The following is a 12646-nucleotide window of genomic DNA, read 5'->3' as shown; positions in this document are numbered from 1 at the left end:
CAGATTCTGTGTCTCCCTTTCTCTCTACCCCTCCCCCTTTCCTGCTCTGTCTGTCTGTCTCTTTTTCTCTCTCTCAAAAATAAATAAGCATTAAAAAAATAAATAAATACGGGGTGCTTGGGTGGCTCAGTTGGTTGAGCATCTGACTTCAACTCAGGTCATGATCTCACAGTTCGTAAGTTTGAGTTCTGTGTGGGGCTCTGTGCTGATAGCTCAGAGCTGGAGCTTGCTTTGGATTCTGTGTCTTCCTCTTTCTCTGCCCCTGCCCTACTCACACTCTGACTCTCTCTCAGGAAATGAATAAATGTTTAAAAAAAATGTTTTTAAATAAATGAACTGTGCAAAGCTTGGTAAACAAGGTTTAACAGCCTTCTTTTTTATGGGTTTTCCTGGCATCTTTAATATGCTTAAGTGAATTGGGCCTCTTCAAGAAGGGAGTATTATAAACAGTATTTACCAAATTGATTTTTGGAATTTTCCTGTAGACTTTTTTACATGGATCACCTTCCAGATGGATGTTTCATAGAATGTAAAAATATACCGTAACCTCACAAATCTCATTTTCTTCAGAGACCGTTATTTTAGGTCAAATGTTTCTACCACTGCTGTTAAAATTGATCTTCCTGAAATGGCATCTGTCCTGTAAGGGGTCTTTAAGTGGTCCTTTGTAGGTCAGGTCAAGATGAGAGCCTGATCAGCACCTGAATACAAAGATGATTTCTTTTGTTTAAATATCTTCTGTATTGATCTAATCTATGGTGTTAGAAGTCAGGATAGTGATTACCCTTTGTGGAGGGGAGCAGGTAGAGACCAAAGGAGCATGAAGGAGGTGTTTGGGTACAGATCATAAACCATTTCATGATTTGGGTACTGGTTATAATCTTTACTTGGTAAGAGTCATCATGCCAAATACTTGTGATTTGTGCTCTTTTCTGTAGGTATGTTATACTTTGGTAAAAGTTTGCTTGAAAAATAGCCTCTGTTTTGAGCAATTTTAATATTGACTCTTTGTCACATAATACTTTTTCTGGGGGCTCCTGGGTGGCTCAGTCGGTTAAGCATCCAACTTCGGCTCAGGTCATGATCTCACAGTCTGTGAGTTCAAGCCCCGCGTCAGGCCCTGTGCTGACAGCTCAGAGCCTGGAGCCTGCTTCAGATTCTGTGTCTCCCTCTCTGCCCCTCCCCTGCTCATGCTCTGTCTCTCTCTGTCTCAAAAATAAATAAAAACATTAAAAAAATACTTTTTCTGAAATAATCCCATGATGAAAAATATTCCTCGATGTTAAATCATGCAGTTTAGGTTGACTACAGGGGATAGTACAAACCAGCTAAACTCTGCAAGAAAGTTTTTACTGGGAATTGATTGTTGGCTGTGTTGTTACATATCACTTAAAAAAAGACTGCCTGTTGGGAATGCACACTGGTGCAGTCACTCTGGAAAACAGTATGGAGGTTCCTCAAAAGATTAAAAATAGAACTACCCTATGACCCAGCAATGGCACTACTAAGTATTTATCCAAGGGATACAGGTATGCTGTTTCGAAGGGGCACATGTGTTACAGAACCAGGTTGGAACACTGGTGGAAAAACCAAGCGGTAGCATTTGGAGATCTTGGTGGATCAGAGATTTACTTAACACCGGGGGGCTCAGAGGAGACTGTTTCTCCAAAGATCTGAGTGCCAAATGCAAGTGGGGAGGGTAATTTATAGTTGTCATCTTCCATATCTGTGGGGGTTTTCGTGTGCGCAGCAAACAAAGGAAGAAGAACCCAGAGGAGAGGTCTCTAAGCTAGAGACCAGAGTTTGTTTTAGCCCCATTGGCCATCTTTGGTGTACTTTATTCCCTTCTCCAACACATGCACCCCAATGTTTGTAGCAGCACTATCAACAATAGCCAAAGTATGGAAAGAGCCCAAATGTCCATTAATAGATGAATAGATAAAGAAGATGTGGTATATATATATATACAATGGAGTGTTACTCGGCAATCAAAAAAATGAAATCTTGCCATTCACAACTAAGTGGATAGAACTAGAGGGTATTATGCTAAGTGAAATTAGAGAAAGACAAATAGCATATGACTTCACTCATATGAGGACTTTAAGATACAAAACAGATGAACATAAGGGAAGCAAAAATAATATAAAAACAGGGAGGGGGCAAAAACATAATAGACTCTTAAATATGGAGAACAAACAGAAGGTTACTGGATGGGGTGTGGGAGGGGGGATGGGCTAAATGGGTAAGGGGCATTAAGGAATCTACTCCTGAAATCATTGTTATACTATATGCTAACTAACCTGGATGTAATTTAAAAAAATTAATTAAAACAAAATGAAAAAAAATAATATAGCAATTAAAAGACAGCAATTTGTCAGAGTGGATTACAAAAAAAAAAAAAAAAAAAAAAAAGACTACCTGTAAATTTTAGGAGATTGTGTCCTGAGTGATAGCTGTTTATCTGCTTAAACACTGAGTGCTTTTTAAGGTTTATTTTCTTGTTTGACTTTATTCAGAGGACAGATGATTTCAGTGTCCCAGACAAGCACTTCCTTGTACACACTGGTATTAGTTATTTCAGAATAGGTTTCACAGATGAGAACTGTGATACTAGTCTAATTCTCACTCTTTTAGCAGATAATTTTCCTTTCTGAAACCTTTAAATATCTCCTTTTGTGAGGTTCTGAAACCTCACAAAGATGTACCTTTTTGTGGGTTATTTTTCATTATTCACTGCTCAGTATTAGGTGAACCTTCTCAATCTAAAAATACATCCATTAGCTGGGAAGTTTTCTTCTTTTATTTCTTTTATTATTTCCTCCCCTCTCTTTTCCTTTTTGATCTTTATGGCTTATCTGTTGGCTGCTTACTGGACCACAAAGACTCAACTTTCACTCATATTTCCTGGCTGTTTTGACTTTTTTCCTTTGCTTTCTGAAGGAAATCCTTGAATTTATTTTTCAGTCATTTTGATGAACTTTTTTTATTAGTCCACAGCCTATTTTTAATTTCTAACGACCTCTCTTTTCTCTGACCTCTGTTCTATCATAGTAACTTATTTTTGCTTTATAGATGCAAAAGCTTATCAAATGTCTACGGGGTTACTTATTAGAATCTTTTAGAACTTTCTTGTGTTCCCTGAATTGTTATCTGTATTCATCTTGATCCTACTCTTTTGTGCAATTAATTTTCCCAAAATATTGGGTGAACTGTGGTTGTCCATTCATATTTATGAAAAAGCCTGCATGGATTACTATAGAAAATTGGCATGGGTTTGTTTGTGGTTGCCTTCACCACAGGTCTTTCCTGGATGGAAGGGCTGACTTCAAGTCCTCTATTCTCTGAGCAGGGCCAGTTGGTAGACCTCACTTTAGGGTATATGGTCAAGGAGCAAGGGTACAGATCCCCCCCTCCCTTCTTCCTTTTTTTTTTTTTTTTTAATTTTTTTTAACGTTTATTTATTTTTGAGACAGAGAGAGACAGAGCATGAATGGGGGAGGGTCAGAGAGAGGGAGACACAGAATCTGAAACAGGCTCCAGGCTCTGAGCTGTCAGCACAGAGCCCGACGCGGGGCTCGAACTCACGGACCGCGAGATCATGACCTGAGCCGAAGTCGGCCGCTTAACCAACTGAGCCACCCAGGTCCACCCCCCCCTTCTTCAAATAAAAGGACTGTGTTCCTCAGAGGCCAACTTCTCATATTTGAATTCAGCCCTGCCCAGGTAGCTCTTTCCATTTCTTTCCTAACAGATCAAATGGTTTTATATTGTTAAGATGGGCATCGGCAGCATTGGGCAGCTGGCCTATTCTTTAAAAATTCCTGTAATTACCCTGAATGTGGCTTCCCTTACCTGGCAGTCCTGAGTGTGGTGCCTTGCTGAGATTCTGCAGGGCAGAATGGCTCTCAGCTGTGTTGCAGCCTTTTCGTGGGCCCTCCTCTGACTACTTGTCACTACATTTGCACTTATTTTCTACTTCCAGAATTTGTCACAGTCGCTTGGTTACTAGCACACGCCTCCCACCCTGATCGTTTATGTCACGGATATATTCTGATAACGTGTGTGTTTCTGCTGACATTTAAATGTGTGTGTGCCCAACATATTCAACCAGAGGTCACACGTAGCCTTGCAGATTAGCCAATCTGGCCCTGGAATGCTGCAACAACTAACAAAGTTTAGATTTGGCACTTATTGACACTTTACATGAAAATAATTCTATTATGGAGAGCCTGGGTGGCACAGTTCTTTGAATGTCCAGCTCTTGGGCTTGGCTCAGGTCATGATATCACACTTTGTGAGTTTGGGACCGACACTGGGCTCTGCACTGATGGTGCAGAGCCTGCTTGGGATTCTGTCTCTCCCTCTCTCTACCCTTCCCCAGTTTTGCACAGACACTCTCTCTCAAAATGAGTAAATAAACTTAAAAAATAAAGTAAAACATTAAAAACAGAAAATCAGTCTATTATCAAGACAACAACAAAATTATATTATCAGTTTAATTTAAAATATTAATTCGGGGCGCCTGGGTGGCGCAGTCGGTTAAGCGTCCGACTTCAGCCAGGTCACGATCTCGCGGTCCGGGAGTTCGAGCCCCGCGTCGGGTTCTGGGCTGATGGCGCGGAGCCTGGAGCCTGTTTCCGATTCTGTGTCCCCCTCTCTCTCTGCCCCTCCCCCGTTCATGCTCTGTCTCTCTCTGTCCTAAAAATAAATAAACGTTGGAAAAAAAATTTTTTTTTTAATAAAAATAAAGTAAAATAAAATATTAATTAAATGGGGGTGCCTGGCTGGTTCAATTGGAAGAGCATGCGACTCTTGATCTTGGGGTTTTAAGTATAGAGATTACTAAAAAAATAAACTAAAATATTAATTACGTGCTTTAAATAATGGAAATTATTTCTGTGTTAAATATAAATAATAACTTATTTCTATTATATCACTTGAATATGGAATGCTTTTACATTTCTTAATATGTTCCCACAAGTGTGTCCTATTAACAGATTTTAATGTCCTCATTATGTATAAGTCATCTAAGCATCGACCCAGGATCCTGAAGTACAAACAGTTTACTGTAAGGCTAATTCTCCAAGTAAGAGAAGGAACCTGCACAGTGAAGATCAGTGTAGAGGGCTGGCACTTCTGGTTACTAAAAGTCTCTCAAACATCACTGTGCCGGTGAAGGTCTGGAAAACCACTCTTCACTGGGAATTTCTTGGCCACAAAGAATGCTGTTATATGGTTCTGTTCTCAGACTTGCCTACTTCTAATAATAATATCTTTTCTTGAGGTACCTGGGTGGCTCAGTCGGTTGAGAGTCTGACTTCAGCTCAGGTCATGATTTTATGGTTCATGAGTTCAAGGCTCACATCAGGCTCATTGCTGTCAACACAGAGCCCACTCTACATCATCTGTGCCCCCTTCTCTCTCTGTCCCTCTCCTGCTCAATCTCTTTCAAAAATAAATAAACATTAAAAAAATATCGTATCTGGGGCACCTGGGTGGCTTAGTTGGTTAAGTGTCCAACTTGGATTCAGGTCATGATTTCGTGGTTCTCTGGGTTCAAGCCCTGTGTCAGGATCTGTGCTCAGGATCCAGCTCAGAGCCTGGAGCCTGCTTCAGATTGTGTCTCCTTTTCTCTCTGCCCCTCTCCTGCTTACACTCTGTTTCTCTCTCTCTCTCTCTCTCTCTCTCTCTCTCTCTCTCTGTCTCAAAAATAAATAAACATTAAAAAAAATTTTTTTTAACGTTTATTTATTTTTGAGACAGGGAGAGACAGAGCATGAATGGGGGAGAGGCAGAGAGAGAGGGAGACACAGAATCAGAAGCAGGCTCCAGGCTCTGAGCCATCAGCCCAGAGCCCGATGTGAGGCTCGAACTCACGGACCGCGAGATCGTGACCTGAGCTGAAGTCGGACGCCCAACTGACTGAGCCACCCAGGCGCCCCAAAAATAAATCAACATTAAAAAAAATTTAAATATATATATATATATATCTTCTCTTAAAATATCTTTGAGGAATATTTTCCTAGGTATGAGATAGACTATAATATTGGCATGCTTTTTTAACATACACACAAATTTTGAACAAAATCTTACACGTAGAATGTGTACTGCTTAGAGGATATATTTTTCTCTATTAAGTTTGTGTTAGTGGACAAATTTAAGAAGTTGTTTTAGAGAAATTGCCTTGATCTCCATTCTATAGAACAACTAACAAAAATAAACTGTATATTTATTTAACAGTTTACAAACGGTTATTTTCTATTCTTTCATTTTCATTTTGATACTATCAATAGTATTCCTCTTGGTCTTATGGAACTGCATTGTATATACAATCTAAATTCCAGGAGTAGAATTTTTTTAAAAAGTGTCAAAGGACAAGGTTAGGTCTTACTGACATTGGAAGTCCAAGTCTAGATCCCCTTTAAGATTGAAGTTCAGGCTTGGTTGTGTACTCTCCACCTGATACTAGACCTGGTATTTAAACTGTGCCTTTTTTCAGCTAAAATTACTTCAGCTTGTTAGACATTAAACTGAGGTATGTGGCTATGAAATTCAAATGAGCCTTAATCTTCATTTAGAAGGAAGTAGTTATTGTTTCTTAACCTGTGTCAAAGAAGAAGAACCACTTTGGTGATAATGTGGACTTTGTATTACAGAATAAATTATGTAATAAGAGCTTAGTACGTTTGTTGAATTAAATAATCAAGACCTCCTTAGTTTCCTTTATCTTTTATCATCCTAAGCAACCCAGTTATCTTAAGAATCGCTTCTTCTGGTTCATTCATTGATATAAAAATTATTACCCTAAGGAATCAAGGAAAATTAGAATCCAGGGGTGCGTAGGTGACCTAGTTGGTTAACCGTCCCACCCTTGATCTTGACTCAAGTCATGATCTCATGCTTCGTAGGATCGAGGCCCACTTTCAGGCTCTGTGCTGACAGCATGGAGCCTGCTTCAGATTCTCTCTCTCCTTCTCTATCTGTCCTCCACTGGGGCCCGTGCTTGCTCTCTGTCTCTATCTCTCTCAAAATAAATAAACTTTAAAAAAAGGGGAAGGGGGAGATGAGAATCCAGAGTTCTTGTTCCAGAGCTTTGTGCTCAGTTCCCAGGTCAGTTTCTACCTGTGTCACCACCAGATGTGCTGGAGATGAGCTTCTTGAATTAATTCAGCACCATCTAAATGTTAAACCATTCTAAGAGGAACAAGAGCATTGAAGGCTCCTGGATAAAATAGGGACATTTCATTAGCACTTAGTACAAAGCAGGTAGAGGAATAAGGTCTCTCTCTTCTGTTAGTAAACATCTTGAAGGCAAGAATCAGGTTTATTCAAGTTTATATTATTCTTTTTCTTTACTTTTTATCTGGAAATTGTTTTCTTTCTTTTCTTTCTTTCTTTCTTTCTTTCTTTCTTTCTTTCTTTCTTTCTTTCTTTCTAATGTTTATTTTTGAGAGAGACAGAAACAGAATGCGAGTGGGTTAGGGGCAGAGAGAGAGGGAGACACAGAATCTGAAGCCGGCTCCAAGCTCTGAGCTGTCAGCACAGAGCCTGACACAGGGCTCCAACTCACAAACTGCAAGATCATCACCTGAGGTAAAGTCAGACACTTAACTGGCTGAGCCACCCAGCACCCCATTATCTGGAAATACTTTTAAACTTACAGGAAAGTTCCAAGAATAATGCAAAGAACTTTCACATACCTGATACTCAGATTTAGCAGTTAACATTTTGCCACATACTTCAGTGTGTATTTCCTATTGCAAGGACATTCTCATGTCAAAGTCAAGAAATTTAGCATTTTGATATAGTACTATTTAATTCCATGTTCTGTATGGCCTGTATTCCATTTTTACCTATTGGTTTAGTAATATCCTTCATAGTAATGTTTTTCCTAGTTAAGGATCATGCATTGAGTTCAGTTATACATTTCTTTAGTCCCCTATAATCTGGAACAATCCTCTGCCTTTCCCTGTCCTTCATGACATTCATATTTTTGAGGAATACAGCACAGATATGTTCTAGACAGCTTTATGTTCTTGGCACAGGATATCAGCTAAGAAGTTTTTAGAAAATACTTATTGAACATTTTTGGGGAGAGCACCTTTCTCTCAGAAAGTTTAATACGGGAAAGAAGTGTGTGTTTTTTAAGAAAAAGAGCATGTGCTTTGACATAGGGACTTAGATTTAAATCCTGGTTCTGCCACTTACTACTTCAGTAGCACAGGGCAAGTTACTTTATCTCACTGACTCTCAATTTCCTCAGCTCTAAAAGGGTACAGGTAAAACGCCTTGAAGAAACGAGATAATGTGTATAAACAGAGTGACACATGATGTGTATATAGTGAATGGCAGCTAATAATACTCACTTCAGTGTAACTTCCAAGCTGTGAGAAGATGATTGCCCTTGCCAGGTTCAAAACTTAAATACTTCGGGGCGCCTGGGTGGCGCAGTCGGTTAAGCGTCCGACTTCAGCCAGGTCACGATCTCGCGGTCCGTGAGTTCGAGCCCCGCGTCGGGCTTTGGGCTGATGGCTCGGAGCCTGGAGCCTGTTTCCGATTCTGTGTCTCCCTCTCTCTCTGCCCCTCGCCCGTTCATGCTCTGTCTCTCTCTGTCCCAAAAATAAATAAAGTTGAAAAAAAAAAATACTTATAAAAAACTTAAATACTTCTCTAGCTCTGAGTCGGTAGGAGAAATGGAAGAAGAGCCAGAATCGGAGCAAGAAAGTATGAAAATCAGTTAGTGGTCACATTTTATTCTTTCCTTGGACACTGCCTAAGAATTCCTTGCCTTTCACAGGTGCTGTAGATCTCACCAAGAGTACAGAATTTTTGCTACCTCCCACAGACTCTGTGTTGTTTAATACTTTGCGTTGCTGTTCACTCTCCATACCTAATAACCAAGTACAAAATGGTAATGTTCAAAGAATGATTTACAGGGACAGCTCAGTATTTGTTCGTCAGTTGGTTTATTGACGTAACTTGTGTGCTGAATTCACTGGAATGTGGCATAGTCAAATCTGGCCTCTTCCACTCCTGAGTTGGTGTGAGAAACACTTGGCAGCTACTAAAGTGCAATTCTTTGCAATTATTTGGTATAATTTGCCACAGAAGTAAATTCCATGAGGTAATGATCTTGGTAGGTTGTACTCTGGCATGACTAAAGGAGTTCCTGCTAAGGGCCAATAATCTCTAACTCAAGGTGATTCTCTTGGCAGCCGGGAAGATTTCCAACGGATTCCAGAACTTGCCATCAACCCACTGGGGGACCGGATCATCAATGCCTTCTTTCCGGAGGGGTGAGTCCCTGCAGTTGTTGGGCTTCCTTTCTGAGGCTAATCTGAAATAATGATATTGGTTGGGTCATCTCAGATCCGTGATCCTCTTGATTATACTGGGCATCCTTAACTTAGTCATATCTAGAAGATCTCTTCTCTTCCACCCTCCTTCCCATTTTTAAATTTCAAATTGGTATATAAGCCTGTTTTCAAACTTCTATCTATGTTTATCTTTAATGTAAAACTAAAATTTTTTAAACTTGTTATTTGGAAATAATTTCAAATTTATAGAAATTTGTAAAAATTGAAAATAATACAAAGAACTCCCAGACTTATCTGTTGTTACATTGTTAACATTTTGCCTCATTTGCATGTGTTCTCTCAGTTCAAGCCAATGAAAATATAATCAAATCGCATATTTAATTAGAAATTTTCTAGTACCGGGGCGCCTGGGTGGCTCAGTCTGTTGGGCGGCTGACTTTGGCTGAGGTCATGATCTCACAGCTCATAAGTTCGAGCCCCGTGTCGGGCTCTGTGCTGACAGCTCAGTGCCCAGAACCTGCTTCAGAGACTGTGTCTCCCTCTCTCTCTACCCCTCCCACGCTCATGCTCTCTCTCTCTCAAAAATAAATAAACATTAAAAAAAATTAAAAAAAAAAAAAAAGAAATTTTCTAGTACCCACATAAAAAAAGTAAAAACAAGTTAAATTAACTTCATTAATATATACTTTATTTAACCAATATATTTAAAATATTATCATACGATATATAATCAATATTTTTAAATTAATACATTATATTTTTTTAATATTAAGTCTTTGAAATCTTATGTGTAGTTTATACCTGCAGCACCTATCAGCTGCTGGAATATTAGTATAAAATATTATGTATTTTATTCTTTTTTCCAGCTTTTTTGAAATATAATTGTCATATAAACATTGAATAAGTTTAAGATATATAGCACAGTGATTTTATATATGTGTATATTGAAAAATGATTATCACAATAAGGTTAGTTCATCTATTTATCACCTCACATAGGGACTGTTTTTGTGTAATGAGAACTTTTATAATCTATTCTCTTAGCAACTTTGAAGTATACAATATAATACTGTTACCTATTCTCACCATGCTATGCGTTACATCCCCAGAACTTATTCATCTTATAACTGGAAGTTTGTACCCTTTGACCATCTTCACCTGTTTCTCCCATTGCCTATTTTATCTTAATAGATCAATCATATGCCAATTTTTATATCCTTTATAGCACTCCCCCCCACCCCCACTCCAATACACGATCCAGTCTGGGTCTGTTGTCGTGTCTCTTTGGCCTCCTTTAATGTGGAACATTTTCACAGCCTTTATTTTTCTTTTACAACATTGGCTAAGGATGCAGTCCTCTCCACCACACACAGTTTGTCAAATAGATTTAGGTTGGTCTAACGGCTTTTGATACGCTTCACTACCTAATACACTGCCATCAAAGTACTGGGTAAATATTTATCCTTCTGATTAGGTACTTTTTTCTGAATAAAGCTTATTATGTATTGTTTTAAGTAATCTCTTTAACAATTTCTTCCTGGTTCCTTGTAACTTTATCTGTATGACCCAAAAGGACTTTAACAAGTTCAGCGGGTTGCCAGTTTCTTAATAATGAGACTAAGTGTCAGTGAGGATACTATCAGATAAAATACCTGGAGAGGAAATTTTAGAACTCTGAATTGGGAGCAAAGGAATTTGCAAGTTGTGAAGTTGGGCATTTAGTACATTTGAGTGACAGAGGGGAAAGACTAGCAGCTAGTTTATTTGAAGACACGAATCTAATCAAACTGAGACCTGCTCTCTTCAGATTCATGTTGACCATGAAGAATCTCCTGCCTGTCTTCATTTTCTCCTTTTTCTCTCCCTGAGAAACTACCCTGTTTGTTTCAGGTGTGGTTTTTGTGCTGAATTCTTGCATTTTTTCCCACTTCCTCTTCAGTCCATACCGAACATTGACCCTGTCCAGAGATAACTTTCACAACTGTGCTTTGTATCCAAACATTTTGGAATGAAAAGTAAGCCTAGTAGAATCATTTTGCCAACAATTTTTCAGAGTTCCATGGTGACCATTGATTATTTGAAGAAGCGGTTCTTGGGAAGCTGTTTTTATAAGGCCCAACCACCTTTGTTGTGACTACAGTATTGGCCGCCATCCTATGCAACATTCTGCTAGAGACAGTAGGCAGGTGCACATGAGGAAGTTGAGGCCCACACTGGGCTACACCACTAAGCTCTTAACAAGCTGCTCTTCTGCTTCTTGCTCTTAATAAGATACAGAGATTTGGTTTCTGGGTTTTTTGTTTCTTCTCTATTCTTATGCAAGTGGAATTTTTTTTTAATGAGATTTGAAAATGGAGCATTAGTATTTAGTTTCCTTTAACCTTTGAGTCATGTGTCAATAATATATGTACTCATTAACCTGTTTGTTCTGGCATATAACTCAAATCTTATTCCATATTACTTGATTCCTCAGATCTTATGTTTTTTTATGAGATACTGCTTCATTAGCAATATATAGCTAACTTGAAAAACTAATGGTCATTCTTTTGAGTACATTGAGCTCATGAGCTAGCTTTTGAACTCCATCCTTAGACAGTCTGATCAGCGTGTTTCTGCCTGGCACTTGAGAGACTTGACGTATGACAACTATTCAATGGGGCAAGAAGAGAGTGGGATTTACTTTTAGGTAGCCACAGGAACCAGACAACCTATTCTTTCCCTGACTACCTTAGATAAATAACCATATCACATTGGATATTCTCCTTTAATTAAAGAATATTGGGGGCAATGGGATGCCTCAGTTGGTTAGGTGTCCCACTCTTGATTTCAGCTCAGGTCATGATTCCAGGGTCATGGGATCCAGCCCTGCATCAGGCTCCCTGCTGAGCATGGAGCCTGGTTAAGATTCTGTCTCCCTTTCCTTCTGCCCCTCCCTTGCTTGTGTGTGCACACTCTCTCTTTCTTTCTAAAATATAAATAAATAAATAAATAACATTGTTCGTTCAAGAATTCTTTCTTCTTTTTTTTTTTTTTTTTTTTAATTTTTTTTTTTTTCAACGTTTATTTATTTTTGGGACAGAGAGAGACAGAGCATGAACGGGGCAGGGGCAGAAAGAGAGGGAGACACAGAATCGGAAACAGGCTCCAGGCTCTGAGCCATCAGCCCAGAGCCTGACGCGGGGCTCGAACTCACCGACCGCGAGATCGTGACCTGGCTGAAGTCGGACGCTTAACCGACTGCGCCACCCAGGCGCCCCGAATTCTTTCTTCTTTTTATAAGTTTATTTTAAATGTTCATTCTTTTTTTTTTTTTAATTTTTTAATGTTTAT

General features: G+C 39.1%; 1 protein-coding gene across 2 annotated transcripts in view; it reads left to right on the top strand.

The window, feature by feature from the left end:
• CHP1 (calcineurin like EF-hand protein 1) overlaps positions 1–12646 on the top strand; it is a 44160-nt gene that overhangs the window by 14711 nt on the left and 16803 nt on the right. For both annotated transcript variants that reach the window (XM_045059520.1, XM_045059521.1), the window contains exon 4: positions 9216–9296. In XM_045059520.1, coding sequence (XP_044915455.1) covers positions 9216–9296 — 81 coding nt within the window. The remainder of the gene's footprint in view (positions 1–9215; positions 9297–12646) is intronic.

The sequence above is a fragment of the Felis catus genome, chromosome B3, assembly GCF_018350175.1.
Source record: "Felis catus isolate Fca126 chromosome B3, F.catus_Fca126_mat1.0, whole genome shotgun sequence".
NCBI lineage: Eukaryota > Metazoa > Chordata > Mammalia > Carnivora > Felidae > Felis > Felis catus.
Note: the sequence above shows the minus strand (reverse complement) of the source record. Positions and strands in the feature narration are given on the sequence as shown.